The 21031-nt window shown below is 41.1% G+C and overlaps 1 protein-coding gene across 1 annotated transcript; it reads left to right on the top strand.

The window, feature by feature from the left end:
- Window positions 1–206: 206 nt before the first annotated feature.
- LOC145778333 (uncharacterized) lies at window positions 207–20803 on the top strand. The gene is made up of 23 exons (XM_082589801.1): window positions 207–239; window positions 931–991; window positions 1366–1458; window positions 6167–6308; window positions 7020–7105; window positions 7207–7423; window positions 7857–8090; window positions 8697–8837; window positions 9191–9314; window positions 9700–9871; window positions 10354–10488; window positions 11441–11557; window positions 11911–12054; window positions 12544–12712; window positions 13146–13294; window positions 13543–13696; window positions 14089–14258; window positions 14755–14907; window positions 15493–15609; window positions 16099–16230; window positions 17046–17270; window positions 17661–17766; window positions 19647–20803. The coding sequence occupies exons 1-23, from the start codon at window positions 207–209 to the stop codon at window positions 19765–19767; spliced, it is 3195 nt and encodes a 1064-aa protein (XP_082445927.1). The 3' UTR covers window positions 19768–20803.
- The last annotated feature ends 228 nt before the right edge of the window (window positions 20804–21031 follow it).

The following is a 21031-nucleotide window of genomic DNA, read 5'->3' as shown; positions in this document are numbered from 1 at the left end:
CTTTTGAAAGTTATCCTTCGCTTGGCTGGATTCGAACCCAGGTTAACGAGAGATCACGTCACCAACTGGAGCATACTAGACTTGTGGTTAATAAGTTAGCTAAATATACAGAAGCAAATATTTATCACTGATGATGATGTCATTAGTGATTATGACCTCATATATTATGGTTATGACGTCACTTAAGCGCGAGATGCAGAAACAATATGGCGGATAGGCTTGGAATGACAACAAGCCAGGTAGGAAGGAAATCCTGGATGCAACTTTTCTAACAAACAACAATTAATATTTGATAAGATGACGAGTGAATGTTTTGCAAAATATTGATCAGACAAATCAACGTGGTTCTGAATCTTACTTGTAAATGCAAAGTTGTTGCGATCAAGACAAAAATATTTTCGTTGGCGGCATCAAGGGCTTGGAAGGAGGTTAATGATGGCAGTATTAGACGGAGTTATCCGCATCTGACTTTCCGCCACCTGCTCTAAACCTTAAAAAATCTACAAAAAAGTGATCTTTTAAAAATTGTTTTTAATGGTGGTTTCCTTATTGGAACACTCTATTAAATACAATTTGGGTAGAGAAGTTACTTTTCTAAACCATGTAGGCCTAGTGTTGTTGCTTAGTTACGTCTGTTTACAGACTTTTAAAGGAGAGCACTTCAATATTCGTGTTGAGTTAAGATGATTTAGAAATTTATTTCTAAGTCATTTTATCAAATAAAATATTTATTTTAAAGTTCTGGTTTAATTGATATCGGCAAACATGATTTTCAATTGACATGCGAGAAAGTTTTTGATTTCTTGAGGACAGGTTGTTTCCGACGAGACGGGCAGAGTCGAAACCATCAGAATAATCCACTTTTGGCAGTGCATTGAGAAAGTGCCGTCGCTAGCTGGTTCGAGGCTCTTATTGGTTTGTGATATTCAGGTCATGACTCAGCTGCGTAGCCAAGTGGTGAAAGATCTGGTTGACATTCGAAAGGACCCCGGTTCGACACCGCTCAAGAGCATGCGGCTGTGTCTTTGGCAGGACACTTAAAGAATGCCTGCAGGTGAACACGAAGATTGCCTTCCTTGCCTTTTTGTCCACTTAATGTTCCAACCACGGGGCGTCAGCCTGGACACGACAAAAAAGTTGCAAGACTCGTGGTTCAGGTGGATCTCAATTTGCTTCCAGCCGAAGTCAAACGGAACATTATGTTTTTGGTTTTGTGGAGAGATTGTTCTTGAGTAGTTCAAGTTATTATCAATCATGCAATTACGTTCTGCAAAAGAAAATAAAGATGAATCTTGCATGCACAGCATGTCACGTGAAGTTCAAAAAAGATGTTGCGCGCACTGTCACTGTTTGTCTCTTGCACAGAAATGCGTTGTGACCCCACAATGGCATCGATTGTTGTTGGAGTAGTAAGCCAGATGAGGTATCAGTTTCTTGGTGAAGCTGCAATGGGGGCAGGTGAACTTACAAAGTCTTCGATGCTTGTTGATATCGAGTCTAATATAATAGACACTGGACAGTTTAATCTTTCTTCTACTTGTTAACATGAACCGGCTAATGTGGATTTGTGACCTCGCCATGTCTTGCACGTTTCAAGCCCATCAAGGTTTCACTTCACAAGATAGTTGACATTAAGCTGCTAATTGCAATGGCAGCTGAAACTTTACGACAATCACCAGCTTGGAGAAGCCAGCTACGAATTATCAAAGACAGTGATGCTTCGATTTTCTTAATTTAGAACTGGCCTGCGTCACAATGGGATGTTTTGTTTCGTAGCAATCTCAGTACATGGATAAGTTACAGTGCTTCAGCACAAACTGAATGAGCACAAGAAAAGTCCCTTCAGAGTCAGGAAGAATCGGAAGTTAAAAACTTGATCAAAATTATTTTTCATTTGTTTTTTAGCCTATTTTGAAACAGTTGCTACATTATGAAAAAATGATTATTTTCTTGGTAGTTAACCTTCGATAGCAGGTTTAAAACCTACAATCGTCTCGGTGTGTGTGCAAGAAGTGTTCTGTTTGGACAGATTAACAACGCATGATGTGTCCCCTTCGTATCCAAGCTACACATCGCACTGTGTAGCAAGGAAAGCGAACACTTGGCATAAGATATTCAACTTAGAAGAAAATTTACCATGAGGATTACTAACAAAAAAACAAGAATTGGCAGATCTATTGTGGCGGTTGTAATCTCGACCAGGGTTCGAATCCTGCTGGAGGTGATCTTTGGCAAGAACTACAGAAGGAATCGTCAGGTCAACTTTATTTTGATTTTCATTGAAACAAAGAAAGATTTCACAATAATTCTTTTGTGTTCAGGTTGACAATTGTGTTAGACGACTTGCAAACCTGTAATTAACGACTTCCCATCGCTATGTACTTCACTGGCTCATTGTCATTTGCCATTTCGTTTGTCCATTTTATTCCACAAGTGTTCTCTAAAGCCCACGCTGGGGAAGGTAAGAAATTAATGTAAATTTGCATTGGAATTCTAAAGTAAAAGCGATAATGTGAAACTGGAATTTTTTACTTGAGCCATGAGCATTATAACTTATGCTAAGACAATAGTACAAACGAAATATTGTCAAAACTATCTCTTATTTTTCTTCTTGGCCTTGGAACGAAACACCAGAACCTCACAATGCAAAATGAGCCGCGAAATCGAAAGTGCGTAGCATTGAGCTCTTCGAAGATTTGTCAATATTTGTCAACGCTAATGATGATGGCGTATGAGCGATCTTTCCAGGCTAGATTGGAGGGCAGGAAATCTTCAGCCACTCAACAGTCTCGTCGTCCAGGACCCTCAGACCATGCGCACCGTGTGGAGGCGGTGGGTTAGGCAGTGGTGGATGACATGGTCTGCGGTCTGTTCCGTGGCATCACACTCGCATTCTGATGGAGCCAGGCCCCACTTGTGCATGTCCGAACGAAAGCGGCCGACGCCAGTTCACAGGCGGTTAAGCCTGACCCACGCAAGCCTTGCGAGGGACATCCCTGGTGGACGGGGATCGTCGTCGGGTATGAAGTCACGGAGCGTGGAGGTGTGATTTTGCCACTCCGTGTTCCACATGTGGTTCGTCCAGTGTGCCGCACTTAAACCAAGTTCTTCTGCGTTCTTAAGTAGTTGTTGTGCGGCAGGCACAAGCGGGCGTCGTGATTTCAGCCGCTGCTTTATAGGTGGTGGTCGCTTGAATGTTGCATGGAGGAGATGGTCTGGGTCCAGGGCGCGGCGAGCGAGAGAAATCGTGGCTACTTTACGGCGTAGCTCAGCGGGTTGGATGCCTGCTAGGATGGGTAGGCAGTCCTTTGAAGTGGGACGCAGGCATCCAGTTACAGTATGCGTCGTTGATGGCGGTATCAATCTGGTGGGTGTGAGAACTACGACACCAGACCGGCGCGCAGTAGCCTACTCAGCGGTGGAATGAACAAGGGCTATAGGGTAGCTGTACGAAGAGTTTTAGCACCAGCTCCCCAGCCGGAACCCGCTAATCGCCTCACAAGTGCGACGCGTGTAGATAGTTGTTTGCGCATTGACTTCAAATGCCGGCGGTACGTGAGTGACCTGTCCAGGGTTATGCCGAGGTATGTAGGTTCGGCACAGTAGGGCAGGCGCTCCCCCATCAATGTTGATGTTTATCTCACGCTGTGCCTCCCGGTTGTTCAGGTGGAAGGCCGCCGACACTGTCTTTGACTTGCTGAGCTGTAGCTTCCGTTTCTGGAGGTATGCTGATAGTGTTTGCATGTCTTGGTTGAGGTTGCTCTCCACTGACTGCCAGTTTTCTGCTGAGTGCAGGAGTGCCAGGTCGTCTGCGTAAGCATATTTCCTGGAGATGGTGGGGGTAAGTCGTAGGTGTATATGTTGAACAGAAGAGGAGCCAAGACTGAGCCCTGTGGGACGCCGTTTTTAAATCGGCGTAGTCTGCTTCGACGACCGCTACCGGTTGTGAGGGTAAAACTGCGGTTTTGCACAAGTTCCATCATCATATGGACCATGTCTTTGTCAGGGAGCAGACATTTAATTGTCGACGTTGAACCGCTTGAAAGAAAGCTTATAATTTGTTTTAATGATGAAGTTACTTGTTTTGTTTCGAACAAGAATTTTGCTTCAAACCTACTGTACCTGCTAAATGACTTGTTTAAAAGCCTCTTTATATATTTTTTTCACACTTTGAAGTGCAACTTTCAATCTGCCTAGAGCTGCATGTCGCATAGGCCAACTGACGGCCATTTTTAATTTGACCAAAAAAGTTTTACTCTAGTTTTATTAAACTTTTGATGAATAAACTTGTTCAAGAAAGTCCTGGGCAACGTAAATAAACGTTTCGAGGCATTGCGAATGTTTTGGTTTCAGTAAGGATACACAAATGACATCAGTATCATGTTGATTGATTAAATTGAACTTGACCCATCATTTAATGGCCTCCACATTCCGTGTTGTTATTCTGCTTTAAACGTTTTCTTGGCGACTTTAGATCGGGCGCACCTTCTAATTACATCTGTTTGTGGTCTGAATAGAAACGTGAGTTCTGGTTAACAAGCTGCTTGTTTGTTAGGATTTACTTGAACTACTCGATTGAAAACCGCACGGGACAAAGGTCTCCAACAAGCAGCCGTGATTTATTTTGCTACAGTAATATAATCAACTACTATCTCTTCGGCTGCACGTCTCAGGTTTTATAGATCCTTTTAAAACTTTATTACCAACCTAAATAAAAATACATAGAAAAGAAAACAGCGCTGAGAAAGTACAATTGCTGTGGAAAATAAATCCAAAGCGGCCTCATAAATGTATGGGACAAAGCGGCCTCATAAATGTATGGAACAAAGCGCCTCATAAATGTATGAGACAAAGCGGCCTCATGAATGTATGGGACATTATTTTCATTTTGAGATTTTATTGATTGTTTAATTCACGTGTTATTAAAAATTATTTCTATGTTTTTGATCTTGTGCGATTGAATGTTTGTGGTTGCATAAATAAAACTTTCCTTCGTTTAAAGCTGCAACTTTAGCCATGTTTGAAATTCTTTGCCTTTCCTGAAGTTCTGCATAGGAACGTCTCAATCGGATATATTCAGTGGCAACATATCAACGTTGCTATTTGATGTCAATTACTTAGCGTATTCCTTACTTTGCACCAGGCAGGTTCGCATGGTACAGTTTGTCGGCTTATATGCAAGCAAATAGATTTGATGTGTAGCTGTAGCGATTCTCATTACGTGTTTAGAATATGTTCGCTTCATTATTGTTCTGCATTCTAACCCATTGTAGCCACCGCGCGTTCTCCACAGTCGAAGTATTTCTGGATTAAGTTTAATCCTGTCACAAACTTCGGAAGTGGCATCTTTACTGTGAGTGGCAAGACACAACAACATACAATTAATGTTGGAACTGAAATATTTCGTGTCATTCTCACATTTCAGTTCATGCAGCAATCGATTCCCAGACACCAAATCCGTCATTTTTACATTAATTCAACGTCTGCAGACGAATTGACGAATTTTTGCTGTCTGGATTGGTGATAACTTGGAACTTGTTAGTTTGCTGTTTTACTTGTTGAAGTTATGTCACTTAGAAAATGTTCCACGCGATATGCGCCCACTCAGTTGCGCAGCCCAAGAATTGAACCATCATCGTTGGTCTTGTTATTCCCGTTGGGTTAAGGTTAGGGTTTTTAAGTCGCGTCTCTGCTCTGTGGCTTTGTTGTGATACGAGTGGTGGCGGTGGTACTCGTGCGGAAGATTATGATTGAAACTTCAACAAACAAACTGACCAAATACAATCAATTTTAATTTATTCAATTTGTTGTTAAAACTGAAGACCAAATGAATTTATAAACAAGCATTTAAACAAATCTCAAGTAAAATGATATTGTGTTGTTTTTGCTGGGAAAACAGGAAGAGGGCTACTAATAAAAATTTCCTGGAAAAATTTTTCTTAAAATTATTTCTTAACGCATATTGACATAAAAATATGTTTCAATTGTTAAATTTATCTGCAAATTACCCCATTTGTTGTCGCTTACCCGGACAAGGATATGCGCAATTCCTGAACATCATTAAAACAAAGAGGGGATAATTCAACGCTGTATCTACGTCAAGTTTCATCTGCTTTGATGTAGCCCGCCACATTATAGCTCACAAGTGTTCTTTGTTGACGAGTAGATTGCTTCGATGGGCCCAGCTTTTCGTACAACGGGACCTTCAACTACACTAGGTCTAACGTGCCCTGCCAAAGATGGGACGCCCATTCACCCCATATGCCCCAACAACTTCCCATAGATGGGGGTCACCACAACTACTGCAGGTGGGTGGGTGACTATATAAACACATTTTCATTCGTTTGACCAATTTTCGCCACTTTTACTCTTCTTTAGCTTTTGGGTTTCTGGCTTACTTGAATCAAAATGATAATAATTCATACTAGTGGAAAAACTAATGGAAATATTTCTAAGTCGGAAGCTCTTCTCAGTGTTGTGAAGAATTTGTTGGAATAAAACTGATTTGGGAAACTCCTCCGGTTCAGCTTCATTTGTTAGAACTTGTCTGAGATTTCCGAAAGCTTGTTGTGATTTACCAGCAGTTGTTCACAAAGCCACGTCATAACTGGGCTGTTCGACGACGTTCCCAACGTAAGTATCAGTGTTGGGGTGATCATCATGTCGAGCAGACAGAAGTGATATCATGGATGTGCACTTAGATGACGTGTGATTATAGACGTGGACACTGCCAATGTTATACTTTATTATTACATCATCAGTATTTTCAAATGGTTGTTCTTCTTCAACAGATTGATCATGTTTGATCAGCTGTGATCTCCCTTATGAACTGCCTTATTTCAAACTGCCTTACGATCTCCCTTATTTTAAATAGTGGACAAAGGCTAAATGCATGGCCGAAAACATTCGCATATGTTCATTTTATTTTTATTTTTGCGGATACTAAACGACGTGATGTTGCTTAGCTGCGTAACTTTGCGATGCAACAAAAAACCTTTTTTACCAAAATTATTGCTCAGGAATCCTTTCAACGATCTGCGGGGTCTCTGGTGCTACACGACAGACGAACATAAGCGATGGGATTACTGCGGAATACAAAAGTGTCGTAAGTATGGTGGTGTTTACGCCTAATGTAATTCTCTTTCACTATTTTTGTCCCAAGTTTTTCTTTGGTGCCCTTTTTCATCTTTATATTGTTTTAAACAGCTGATGATTCTCTTGTGGTGTGGACTAATTACGATTGGCAGAACAACACGGCCCACATCTTGTCCATGCACGCCGACCCTGAGGTGGTAAAGACGGTCACAGATAAGACGGGTGTCTTCAATGTGTCCGTACTGGTCGCGTCCAACAAAACATTCACAGAGTTCTGGAGCTTGACAGGCGACTACGGGCATCAACGTCTGTACTACACTGACTACAGGTTCATAACCCAGACAGCAAAATCCGTCATTTTTACATTGATTCAACGTCTGCAATCTGCATAACTTAGTGCAGACTATAACGAAACCAACAATATATTAAAAAGTTTTTGGCTCAACACTTTTCAGCCTTTTTTAGTAAAATAGTTATTTGCAAAATGTAACAGAAAATTAGTAATAAATAAAAACATCAACAATTGAACGAGAATTTATATTTAAATCAAGCTCAGAAACTGTAGTAGCCTACTAAGGTTTATGCAGAATATGTCAGGGTTACTGATGTGGTATATTAGTCACTTCTCTCCCAAAGTCGTCAGGCACTGGAAAAAAAATTCTGGTCCACAGTTTGAGGAGACTTATTAAGTTAAAATTATTTAAAATAATTTTAATAATGACTTATTGAGTTAAAGTGAATTAAAAAAACTTGTTTTCCAGGTCGGAGTATGTTGGAATTCGAAACTTGAAACAAAACAAAACTTTGAAGAGGTTTGAAGGGATGGCCCACGGCATTGAAAACATGGCCTACGATTGGATGGCGGAGAACCTGTACTGGTCCGACTCGGAGTTCCATTGGGTGATGGCGGTGGAGAGAACCTTCAGCTACTACACTCCAATTTACAGATCGGAAGGAGAACCAGTCCATGCTCTGGCACTGCACGCCAAATTAAGGTGAGCGGGGACGCAGGTAGAGATGGTGGAAGAACTGATTTGTGAAACAGAACTAACTTTAGTATGGCGACAAAAAGGTTTGTCATTGCTTGATGCTACAATAAATCATGCAAAAAAAATGTGCTACAACTTCTCGCTGAAGTGTTCAAATCGTATTAATAGTTTTCATCTTAACCCCTCCAGCTGGTTTTAAATGTGGTATAATAACGAGCAAGTCAAGGCGTAGCGCAAGAATAGGTTGTTATCCTACATCTGTGTGACGTGGTTTTGAAAGACCGATGTATTCCAATCCTCAAGTTATTAATCCTGGATGAAGTTTTTTTACCAGGAGTTCTGATCCACAAAATTTTCGTGCCTGCAAGTATCTTGCTACAAAGAGAAACACTTTGCTTGTCCAAGGTTGCTAGTCGAAGGTTGTTATCAAGTTTTTTGACTGTTTTTCCCCAAACAAACGAGTTACTGACTTGCGGCACCTTGACAAAGCATTTGCTTGTAAACTGTGATGTGGTATAGAGAACAAATTACTTTTTTTGCTCTACGTTGCCTGCCCGATAGTGATGCGAAAAGTGTCACAATGTAATATCAAGTCACTCATCTTGTGTCCAGGAAACTGTTCTTCTCCACCTACCGAATCTATAGCTCTGCGATCATATGCACGGATCTGGCGGGAAGAAATCCACAAAAAATATTTGAATTTCCCGCTATATTTGACGTCACAGGAATTACAATCGACTACACTGATGACAGGTTCAAGCAAATTATTTTCTTACCACGCCTTGAATTGTTCGTCTTGCTAGATCAATAAGCAAATTCATCAAAAGTTCATCAATGTAAGGAATACAGGTTTAATTGAGCCATTTAAGAACTCGTCGTTAGCGCTTATGCGAAGACCATCATCCTGGAAGACGAGGGAGAACCATTATCACAGGTTTTTCCAATTTGCAGAAAAATGATTTCATTTTCAAGCACACAGTCACGTGTTTTATTGATGGTTTTCGAACCAGATTCTTTTCGGCTACCTGCCGACTAACGGATCGTTTGAACCAATACCACACTTCAGGTTTCAGGAAGCATCTTAAACTTAATGCTTCCATCTCTAGATTGTACTTCACTGATTTCACTGGATACGGAGCGCTACTCATCAGTTCATCGCTGCAAGGAAAGGAGAAAAAGATCCATTATGACAAGAAGGGATCCGTCTTCTGGTCCGTCGCTGCTTACTCGGTGAGTCGTGTGTGGCTTGGAACGTCACTATCGCCATTCATTTATCACAAAATTGAAGGCTGGAGTTTGTTGACCATAACTTAGCCAGCACATGTCAGTTTTATTACATCAATTCAACATTTTTACACATTGAATCAATGCAGAAATGGACAGACTTAATGGCTGAGAGAAGTGTTATTCCAATTATAACTCTTGTGAGCTTCATCTTCTCTCAGTTTGTAACAATTTTATTCATTAAAGAAACTCTATCGTAGAGCTAAGTATGCGATAATGTTAGCAAACAAATGGCTTACTTTGATCTGTCATGTGATTCTCTCGGGAAGAGCAACGTTTGTGCAGCAGCTTCCAAGATTACATATTTGAAGATTGAAATAATTTTCCTTAGGATTACATCTACCTGACCGACATTCATGAGGGGTCGGAGGAGAATTCCAACAAGTTCTACTCCGTCTGGGTAACTTCCAAGTCTACAGAGGAGGTGTTCCGGTACACGTTGGCAGGACGACCACGCACCATCGCTGTTCTAAGCAAGTACGAGGAAAGATCCTTTCACAAAGGTATGAAGGATTCATCAGAATAGATCTAAAGGTTCTTCCCTTCATCGCATCGCATTCTTGCTCATACATAAAAACTCTGGAACAATGATGACGCACCTATAGACGCAAGATGGTCTACGTAACAATGCCGGCTGTATGGTCGAGTAGCAAGAGCGTCTGACTCACTAAGACGCAGGTTTAACTCCCACTGGGAGCATGTAGTTGTTATGGCAATCACTTGTTAACATGCTTCAAAGCGGACATTACGTTTGGTTCTCTATCTTTTTGTTCATTCCATTCAAATCTTCAATCATTCTTAAGCCTGGACGCTATAACTATAACAAGCATAAACTATTGTTAGATCATTGCTATAAAACGTATTTATAAATTAGCATGTTTTGCAATTCCGTGGAAAGTCATTTCTTATTGGGCCGTCATCATCGGTCAACCTCGTTGCATTGTCGGCTTTGCATTCAACAATTGAAGTTTACACTTGTCCGCAGCGTCCAGCATCGGAGAATGTGGAAACAGCAGCTTACCCAAGTGTGACCACATCTGTCTCCCTCGTATAGACCACCAGAGAGAGTGCGCGTGCTCCTTGGGCTACCATCTCCATGGGGACACTACCTGCATAGCCGGTAAGTGGGGCTTGGAACGCCCCAACAACTACCAGGAGGAGAAAGTTTACTTCATTCAAACAAACTCTGAACTTGCAATCGAAACAATGTAGCCTAACTTACAGTAAATGGGAGTTTCAACTTTGTATTAGCTTTTGCTTTTATCCGTTGTAGGGATTGTAATTATAACATGGAATTATCTTAATTATTATCAATTACATCAACAACAACTTGTTTGAACTGCACGAGAAACAAATATCTTTCTAAAAACTTTTCGACACGACAGGATTCAGATTCCATTACAGTTTGTCAGCAGCTTCACAGCATCTGCAAGTGCTCGCTGCTACCAACCACCTACAACTTTAAGCAAATGCGTGAAAGCACCTATCAGCAACGAGCAAATCAACACAATGTCACACTACACTGCTGTGTAGGTCAAATTGTCTCTCAAGCACCAACCTACCAGCGCAGAAGTTACTGTCTACCATCGCATCACCAATCAGTGGTTGCTGACAGGCAGCCCCGACGACATCATTGCATTCACAGCTGACCAGCAGCAGAGAGCCTAAGTTTTGCCACAACCTCAGAATGTTAACCGGAAAGACAATTAACACGAGATGTGTTTTGTAGAAACGTGGTTCTGCTCAGCAGCACAACTACAGATCTGGGCTAGAGGGCAGATGCAGTTAAAGTGAACAATTGGCAACTTTATTCATATAAATACCTTATTCGCTACGAAAGGTGCGAACAATCTGGGCCGTCTCGCTTTGTGGTTTTGTCATCGCGTGGAGGGTTTCACCCCAGTGAGCTATATCTGTCGTAATTAAACCAGGAATCTTGACCTCCAGTCGTGATCACATACTTGTTGATGAGAATTCGCTGCGGTCGCCTACAACTTTATGCTTCCACGAGTTTATCGAGCTAGCTTCAACTAATAAACTTCCAAATTCAAATGTTACTTTCATTCTTTCAGAAACGTACAATGACGAGTTCCTCCTAGTGGCCGACTCGGGACAGGGGAGGATTTTTCAAGTCCCACTCAACTATGACGCCATCAAGTCGCCACGCTACAGCATCATCGCCCCTTCCAGTAGGTGGCTCTGGTTTGTACGCTGCCTTTGTGACGTCACAGCGCAAACATTTCATTCGCAAGCCGTAGTTCTGTGTATCTCATGTGTATCCCGTTCTGTTTCTCATGCGGTGCAAACTAGTTTGCAGCTAGACAAACCCAGTGTCTGATCTGACTACGCATAAGCAGCTAGTTGCTAACTTTATCGTTAAACATGGAAGTTAGTTGTCATGGTAGAATGTTTGTGAACTTATTCTAACCTAGGCTATAACTTCAACATATCTGACACAATTGAGAACATTATCATCCACTCTCGAGTACCACTATTCTAGTTTGTGCTGTAGTTTCAAAGCCGTGACGAATTCTTGTTGCAGGAAAGACGGAGAAGATCACCACAGTGACCTCTGACCCTCAGTCTGGATCTATATATTGGTCAGATAGAAGATTCAATTCGATCAAGACCTCTAAGGTGGATGACTTGCCATCTTCAGTGAAAAGCCTTTCCACTTCTAGCTACGGTAACGTTCATTTTGATCTTCAACCTTCATTGCGATTACCCTCTAGACATGAAATTAAAATCGACTAAAATCGAATGATTTTTACTTTTCAGTCAGTTTCGGTGAATATTGCATGTAAAAATTCTGTGATTCCATATATAGACGGTACTACGACAGTTTATCGAACGAAAATTAATCGAACGACGGTTAATCGAAACGACAGTTCATCGAACGAAAATTAATCGAACGACTAACCCTTACCCTAGATAAAATTTGTTTCGGGAGATTCGTCGTCGAATAAACTGTCGTTCGATAAATTGTCTTTCGATAAATTGTTGCGTCACGATATAGGCTATGTTAAGACTGGTGATAGTAATTGCCACACGAAAGATACCCAGTGACTTTGGAAGTCAACAAAACATGTTCACTGTTCAGTGCATAGCTGCTAATGTACAAATTGTTGTCAGTGTTTACTGTGTTTGTCAATTCTCTACATGCTTGTTTATGCAGCTTCTGATATGGCAGTGGATCCATGCTCTAAAAACATATTCCTCCTGAACACAAACACTCAATCCATTAAAGTGATGAGTCCAGATGGAAGATTCGAGAAGACTATCCTGCAAGCCAGCGACATTGAGGATCGCGATATCAGGGCAATAGCTAACGACCATTTGTACAGGTGGGAAACTTGATTGAAATATTTTTCGTCTGATTGAGAAAGCTTTTTTGAGAGCTTATTCCGGTCAGTTTCGCATAATTTTGGAAGCTTTAAACCACCAGGTCGGTTACCGAGATTGATAAAGTGAAGTTTATTTTGAACTGTTAATGTATATCCACTAGGTATCGCTAACAACTTCGATTGGTCGATTATTTACATTTGATATGAATGAAAACCCATCATCTCGTTCAGTTTTTGATTTGTTCTTAGGCTTCATGTTAAAATGCCGTTTGGACGTTCAACTTGCAGGGAATCCTTCACCTCTGGTTTTCTATCTTTTTCACATAACAAGATTTTAGAACTTTTAACTTTAGAAAGCGCCTTATTTTCTGTGTTGACTTTGCCAACACCATCTCTTGCCACCTGTTGTTCGACATTGAGTTGTTTTGTGCAGGAAGATCTACTGGACGGACACTAAGAATATAGAGGAAGGAGGGGAGGTTTGGAGAATGAATTATGACGGAACAGAGAAGGAGCTTGTGTACGAGAACCTCCACTGGCCACGTGGTGTCACTGTGGATTACACTGACAGGAACGGTTCAGGTAGTTAGCCACTAGGTGGAGTATTAACTAAGTATTTTGTAGACATCTTCATCGCTTCTGGGTCGAAATAATAAAAGTTTTAAATATCTTCCGTTTAAATTCCAACTTACAGCAACGCTCGATATGAAAGATCTAGAAACATGTTTTGTGATGAAAACTGAAACAACTTTATTCGCTCGACATGACCAGTTATTGCGTGTAAATGTATTGTGTGCGTCACAAAGGTGAAGGCGGAAGTTTGTTTGCAGGGCCCAGTTTGTTCGTCTCAGAAGCGAAAACCGCGATGATATTTGAAATCCCACTGAAAATGCTGCAGAAGATATCGAGCACTTCTACATCGAGCATTCCCAAGCAATACGACATGGCAGCGCATATCGGGAGAGAGAGTGTCCACATATTGGAGTAAGATCTCGATGACTTTGAGTTGGGGTAACGTTTGATAAAAATTAACTTACAAAAATACCAATGATCGCCACCAAATAATTAGTGTAGTGTTAGTTGCAATAAATATAATACTGTAAAGTTCAACTTGCAATTAATCTCTCGTGTTTGCGAAACTGATGGAGTGATATGTTTCTCACGTGGAGTCACCTAAAATCTCGTGATTTGTTTCTGCACGAAATATTTCTAGTGTATTATTTGCTAATTTGACTACATTACATTCTTTTGCTTGTTTTGCAAAGAAAGTAATGTCTGGACTTTCCATTTTTGTTCTGACTAAACATTTGTATAACGGGAATGCAACATGTGGAATGATGGGATCATGTTTGAAGCAAATTATTGTTTGTTTTTAGCATCAAAGTTCACGATGGGATTCTTTATTTTATGGATGGGAAACATGTCAACTTGGAGAGGTTTAATCTTACTGAGGGCCCGGCCTCTCTGAGCGCATTTGGCCCACCGGAGTTCTTTGCTGCAGCCTCAATCTCTGTATTTAGCAAGAGAGATCAGAATAACTTGGCTGGTGAGTGTTGTCAGGCTGAGAAACCTTGGCGCTTATGTATGTGACCTTGGTTCAAATCCCGACAAGGTTGCTTAGAGTTTGAAAAGTGTTGCCAATTTTAGTTTTACTCACAGTTTCACTTCAATACTAATTGAACAAAAGAAGGGGAAACAAAATACCAAATTATTACCCGTTAGTTGTGGATTGATACCACGCCAACATTCTACTGTGGAGACACCAGGCAAACCATCTTATCCAAGACGATGACAGCCGTTGAACAGAAAAAGCTTCTGCTGCCAAAAGTGGTACAATAAATTTTGTTCTTGTATGTACGTCATAACATACGTCATAAGTTCCTATGGATACGATATTATCACCAGATCTGGCACCTCGAGGAAGTGGTGATACCTTGTTTATTTGTTTACAATGTAAGCCTTACATGAAGACACTGGGCAACCCATTGCTCGTCTCATGATCATATGGAATGATGTGCCTCATTCCAGGTATTGCATTCCAGATTGTTCACGACTGGAGTGCTTGAACGCGACTTGCAACCAACTCTGCGTCGATGTGGGTGGCCCTGACCAGTCGGCCGCTAGGTGTCTCTGTGGTGACCATATGACGTACTTGGACAACAGAAACCAAACTTGTACAGGAATACAACCCACCAGTAAGACAAATCAACTAACCAGCCAGACCATCCAACTAGCGAGGCCAACTTAATGGTTTTATTTCCACTGGTTGTTGCAGGATGCCAACCAATGTTACGCTATGAGCGATATCGATTAAGTTGAGAAAATAAGAATTAAAATCAATCTTCTCCCACACAACGACCCACTAATGTCTCGTACAAGTGGAGGGTCGTGACGTAGTCAACTTCCAGTCACAGCATTGTGGCGCCATACTACCAGGCGACTCGATTCGCTGTTTCCTTATAACGCAGGTTAACCGTCAATTCAAAAACAATTTCAGCTGAAACAGTAAAAAATCTCGCAATTTTTCGAAGTTTGTGGTTAAACCCGAAGTTTGGTCGGGCACTAATTGGCAGTGGCTTGTAGTTTCATTCCATAGCGAGACGGGTTGAAATGGGACACATGGCGGTGGGTGATTGGACAAGATAATGATGCACAACACTGAATGTTGAAGCAAAGAATTTAATAAATGGGTTAACAAAATCCCCGAACTTGGCGACCTTGCTTCATTGAAAGTCAAATGTTTGTTGATAATTTCCTCAACTAACAACTTTGATCCTTAGGCACGCCTCCTAGCGCCGGCAACACATGTCCGGAGGATATATATTATTACGTCAGCGAATGTGCCGATCATGTGGTGCCAAACTGGGCCGAACCAATTTGGACAGACGCGATCACGCGTGAGTAGAGCTTTGCATTACGAAGGCGAAAAGTGCAGATGCCACTTCTGTGACTGTTTTTGTCGAATCCGTGCTACATCCTACATTTTTTCTTTCGCCACAATGCATGGATTGTTGCATAACAATTGCTATAGATATCCACATGACCACATCATAAGCCGCATGTCAAAGAGATGAGTCCAAGTTCCATCTAGCATCAACATCGTCTCGTGGAAATGTAACCTGCGGAAAGATTACATCCATTGGAAGCGGTTTCATCTTTTTTTAAAGCTTTTGGTTCGACATATTTTCTTTAAAACTACCTCACAAACAAGCCTTGAGATAAGCAACATTAACGACTTCACAAAAATAAATTCTGTCGTCAATGAAGGTTGATGTTCATAGTTGAACTCCAGCGCAAGCAACCAATGTCAATCTGTGTGCAATCATGTTCCCCGAAAGAGGTCTTTTCGACATATTAGGATAAATTTACCCGATTGATTTCTACAGCTGCAGAAGAGTTGGAGATATCCGCTCCCAACATCCCGGATGTGCTGCATGAAGGCCTCCACCGCTTCACGTACACCGCAACCAACCGCGATAAGTTGAGCACAATATGTTCCTTCGAGGTTACGGTCAAAGGTTAGACTGCATTCTACTTTGTAGCAAAATATATCATCAGATTCGGTGATCATCCGACTGGCGATCATAACGCCTTCGGTTCGATACCCTTTGGAAGCACGCCGCTGAAGTTGCTAAGACACTTGTTAGCTTATAAATGCAAGTAGGCACAAATGTTTAATTTCGTATTCACTTTCGTCTGGTTTTTTTATCCACTTTCTCTAAATGTTGTACAACCAACCACAAGCCTGGATATGACACAATGACAAAAGCCCATTGATAAGTGGGCAGGAAATTGAAACAATTCAATTGAATGTTCTAACTCTACTTCCAAGCGACGTTGTGCGTTCTTACATCGTCCTAAGACATCGTCAACAATACCACTCATCGATGCAGTGACTTTTATCCATTTCTGGCGATAGACGTTTAAAAGAAAGCAAGGAAGGCGTTCACATCCATCTTCAAGTAGTCTATATGACGTGTTTTGTCGCGTGCTCTCGAAAGGGTTCGAACCAGCGTATCTCGATCATGCAACCGACACTAGTGAAGTTTTTCGTCGTAACTAAGCTTTCGCCCGGTGGTTGAATATTTAGATTAAGTGGACGGGAAGGCAAGGAAGCCAATCTTCATGTCCACCTTCAGGCATGCCTTTAAGTGTCCTGCCACAGACACAGCCGCATGCTCTTAAGCGGTGTCGAACCTGCGACCTTTTAAGTGGTGTTCCAGGGCTCTCACTACTCAGATATGCAGCCTATAAGCCAATGAAACTATAGTATGATTTAGAAGAGACTTCCAAGCGAGTGGGGACTTCTGGGTAATGTCAACTATGTTTCTAGTCACTAGGTGTCAGCTCAGAGCACCACTCCCCCGCACGATGTCGCAAACCAGGCCAACATGCGGCCACCAATACGGGTCCACCTACCACGTGTTTTGCAAGGACAGATCAATGGCCATCTATCATAAGATTGGGTCCATGTGGGCAGCAAACATCACCAACATGTGCGATAACTTGGGACAATGGACCCCAATGACTAACTTCTCAGGGTTATCCTGCAAGAAAGGTGAGGTTTTTTAAGTTGAAGTCAATATTTTGTTGACAAGTTGGTATTTAGAACATTTTTTCGTAACTGTAAGTAACTTAGCATTAACTCTAACAAGCTTTGAAGCGGTCTAATAAATTTGTAACAGTCCGCCACCAAAAAACACGACAATTGACGTAAGGTAGCCTATATATAGCAAAGTAAGTCACTTATTGCTGCGACTCCACTCCATAAACATTCGTGATCAGATATCAAAAAATTAAAATATTTAAAATTAAAATGCTACTTTGGCTTAATAGATGGATGCTGGATAATTACCACTTCTTCAAGTGGTTCAGCGGGGAATTGAACCCATACTTATTACACGTCGTTCAGCGAAACCAATTAACACATGCGATCAATTGTTTACAGATGTACACCTCCGCCCACAACATGGCGGAATATCGGAAGGGGTCGTTATCGTAGTCACGTGTTTAGCGCTCATCTTGGCCGCTGTCGTTGCTCTGGTGGCTTTTAGGTGACCTCATTGATGACTTGGTTTTATTTATTGTTGCTCTACAACTGCTAAGGTCTTTTAGCGATAGGGAACATTTTTATTTTTATATCAGATTTACGATGTCATCACATTATTACGCGACTTATTCTCACTGCGTTATGCAAGAAAGAACACAATTGGTACAGTTTTTAAAGTCTTCGGTTTGACCCGACCTGGAATCGATTTCAGATCTAACAGCACAAGAGTAGAAGACGAAATCCCTCGGTCACTGAGCTGGTACTGAATGAGTTCAGACTTGTCGGGGAAGTATTTCAAAGGACATACGACTGATTGGGAAAAATAAGAGGAGGCTTCCACTGGCTGAATATTATGATGATTTTGTTGTGTAATAATTAACTTGCTTTCCTACCAAAAAGTATCGTGCTGAGTTTGTGACAAAACAAGTGAAGTGTGTTGTATCGTGATTGCTGTAAAGGCTGAATTGTTGATCATCATGATAACACAAGTTTTAATTTAAATTTAATTTGGCCAAAACCATCAGGATACTTGAGAAAGCATAATGATATAATGGAGTAAGTACAACGTTGATGATAATGCTGCAATCAAAGTTGCAAACTCAGTTCACCAATGAGTGATGAGCAGAAAACATGTTTCTCCAAGCAGGTTACGTCATGGAGACAGTCTGGGGCGGACAAAGATCCATTTTTCTCAAGTATGAAACCAAGCGATTGTTGTCTCACAGTCATGAACAACAATCAACGCATTGTGATGGAAGTGTTTGAATGCATTCTTTGGGTTCCCATAGGGAGCGTTAGCGAGGCATGCCTGGTGATAGACTTGAAAAAATCCTGGTCCATTTTTGGGGCTGTTTTTTTAATAAGTAAAATATTGCTTAATTATTCTTCACTTAAAGATTTGTACAACTTATTCCTACATTCTTCTACTTTCATTTCTGTCCTTTCAATGATCAAAATACAACAGAGGTTTGCATTTTGTCGCATAAACAAAGCTAAGTTTTTGCAAAGCTTTGTTTTACCTCTGACTACCTTCACTACGGAAGTTCCATCATTCTTTGTTCCTGGTAGTTCAACCTTTGCTCAACTGACTTCATCACTTTTTATATTCGCTACTTTGGTAGAAAGTTTCTCGTCAAATATTTCACACCGCCCTCTAGCGGACTCTTGCATGCCTGCCGACTTGCTTCTATTTTTTCTTTGCAATTTATTTTTTCAACTTTTCTTAGAAGTCTGTCTGAAATTTTCAGCTAAACGTTTCTATATAGTAAACACATTTTACCACGATTCCATTGCAACCAAGCAGGCGCGAATCTAAGAGTTTTTTTCGGGGGGGGCCAGAAAATTTGAAAATCAATTAAAAAGAAAGAAAAAGCTAAACAGATATGAACAATGATACTACGACATATACGATATGCTAGAAAATAGACATTAAAACAACCATTTTCATCAATTGTGATGCCGAGGGACTAATATCAGCTGTTTAGAAGCATATCAAACCATTTGATGCGGAAACATACAATTTTTCACAAAATTTTGGGGGGGGGCCCGGGCCCCCTGGGCCCCCCCCATAAATCCGCGCCTGCAACCAAGCTTTCATTAAAACGACAATTTTAACGAAACAAATGAGGTCTACTAGCGTTCAAACAATGCAATGTGAAATAAACGTTAGGTGGCAATAGACGGCTGTGAAAGTGACGTCGCTGATTTTTTTGGAAATGTTTTGAACGGATCATCGCGACCGTTCTTGTGTTGAATGTTCAATGAGTCTTTGTCAAGCTACACTGTGTCGTTCCAGAACTATGCTCGAATTGGTTTCACGACGTCTGTAATCTATTCCACAATTCAACGTCATTGATCAAATATTTTTTGTCATTTCGTTTCCAGAATTCGAAACCGATTTGCACTGAAAATCAACCGCTTCAAATTCCCGATCTTCTGGAATCAGGGAGGAATAAAATCGCCCTACGGTCCCCCCTCAAGAACCCTCTACTCTGTCATGGCGTAGCCACAGAAAGCGATGACGGGCCGGGGGGCAACATGTGCTCCTGCTCCACTGCCCCGACTAAGTCACATCAAGGAATGATGGGTCAGGGCAGTAGCAACAACGAAGGACAAATCGATACGGATTACGTCAGAGCGGCGTCACTATGACGTCACATATTATATGTCTATCGCATCAAATGCAGTTTGTTTATATTTTAAAATTTTAATATTTATTATTGTTATTGTTCTTATTGCTGTTTAACATTTTGGTATTCGTAAACCGAATGTTGTTTATTATGACACCATTTCGTTGCTTTTATTCCTTTGTTAATGTTTTCATCGCATCAACGACAGCCATGTCTGCTTTGTATACTTCACATCAGAACTAAACCAACCAGATGAACTATCAGGCTAAACACAATGCACCAGAATAAGAAATCTTTTATTTCATTCTTGAGATATGCGTTTGTTAACAATATTGTTCTATTCAACTTGATGGGGCCGCTTCAATCTCTTTGCATCCAAGAGCATGCGCTGTGTCTTCAGCGAGACATTAATGACATGATCGAATGTGGAAACGAAGATTGGTTTTCTTGCTTTCCTGTCCGCTTAATTCAAGTCTTCAACTTCCTGGTGTAGGCTCAGCCTGGATACAAGAACAAGATTTACTTAAATAAATTGCTCCATGGTCAGCGTCAGTGCCAGAAATTCAAACGGCGTCCAAGATTATGTCGACAGAGACTTTGTCAGCGCAAAGATGGACTTTATTATGACTCGACACTGTTCGACTTCATTCTATTTGTGACGTGTGAGAAGTATTTGCTCTGGAAGGCGAGGCCTACGTGCAAGCAACTTCACAAGCAGTGCAAAGTAAAGGTTGAAACAATAAATGTTCTGCAAACACATCTGCAACAGAATTAAGAGGAATGCTGCAAATTGTTCATTTCGTTCGTTGCATTTTGGCGAGTTGCAAAATCACAGTTTGCTTGCACAAGCTGAAAACTTCACTTTGAATTATTTTTGTTTTTATTGAAGAAAGTAAATAAACTTTGTAACAAGGTGACAACGCAAACTAAACTTGCTGAATCTGTTGTGCATCCAACCGTAAGTCAGACGAATATTAGTTTGAATTCCACGTACAGGGATTTCTGTTTTAAAGTTGGAAGTGGTTGTTGTTAGGAAGTAAAGATTCCATAACGTCATATTTATGAAAGGTATCAAACGGCGTAACCAGAGATGTACGTATACGCCGCAAATTCTGCGCCGCATGCTTGCGGCGTAGACTT

This window comes from Aplidium turbinatum, chromosome 10, assembly GCF_918807975.1.
Source record: "Aplidium turbinatum chromosome 10, kaAplTurb1.1, whole genome shotgun sequence".
Classification (NCBI taxonomy): Eukaryota; Metazoa; Chordata; class Ascidiacea; order Aplousobranchia; family Polyclinidae; genus Aplidium; species Aplidium turbinatum.
The sequence above is the reverse complement of the archived record's forward strand: the minus strand, read 5'-3'. Positions and strand labels throughout refer to the sequence as shown.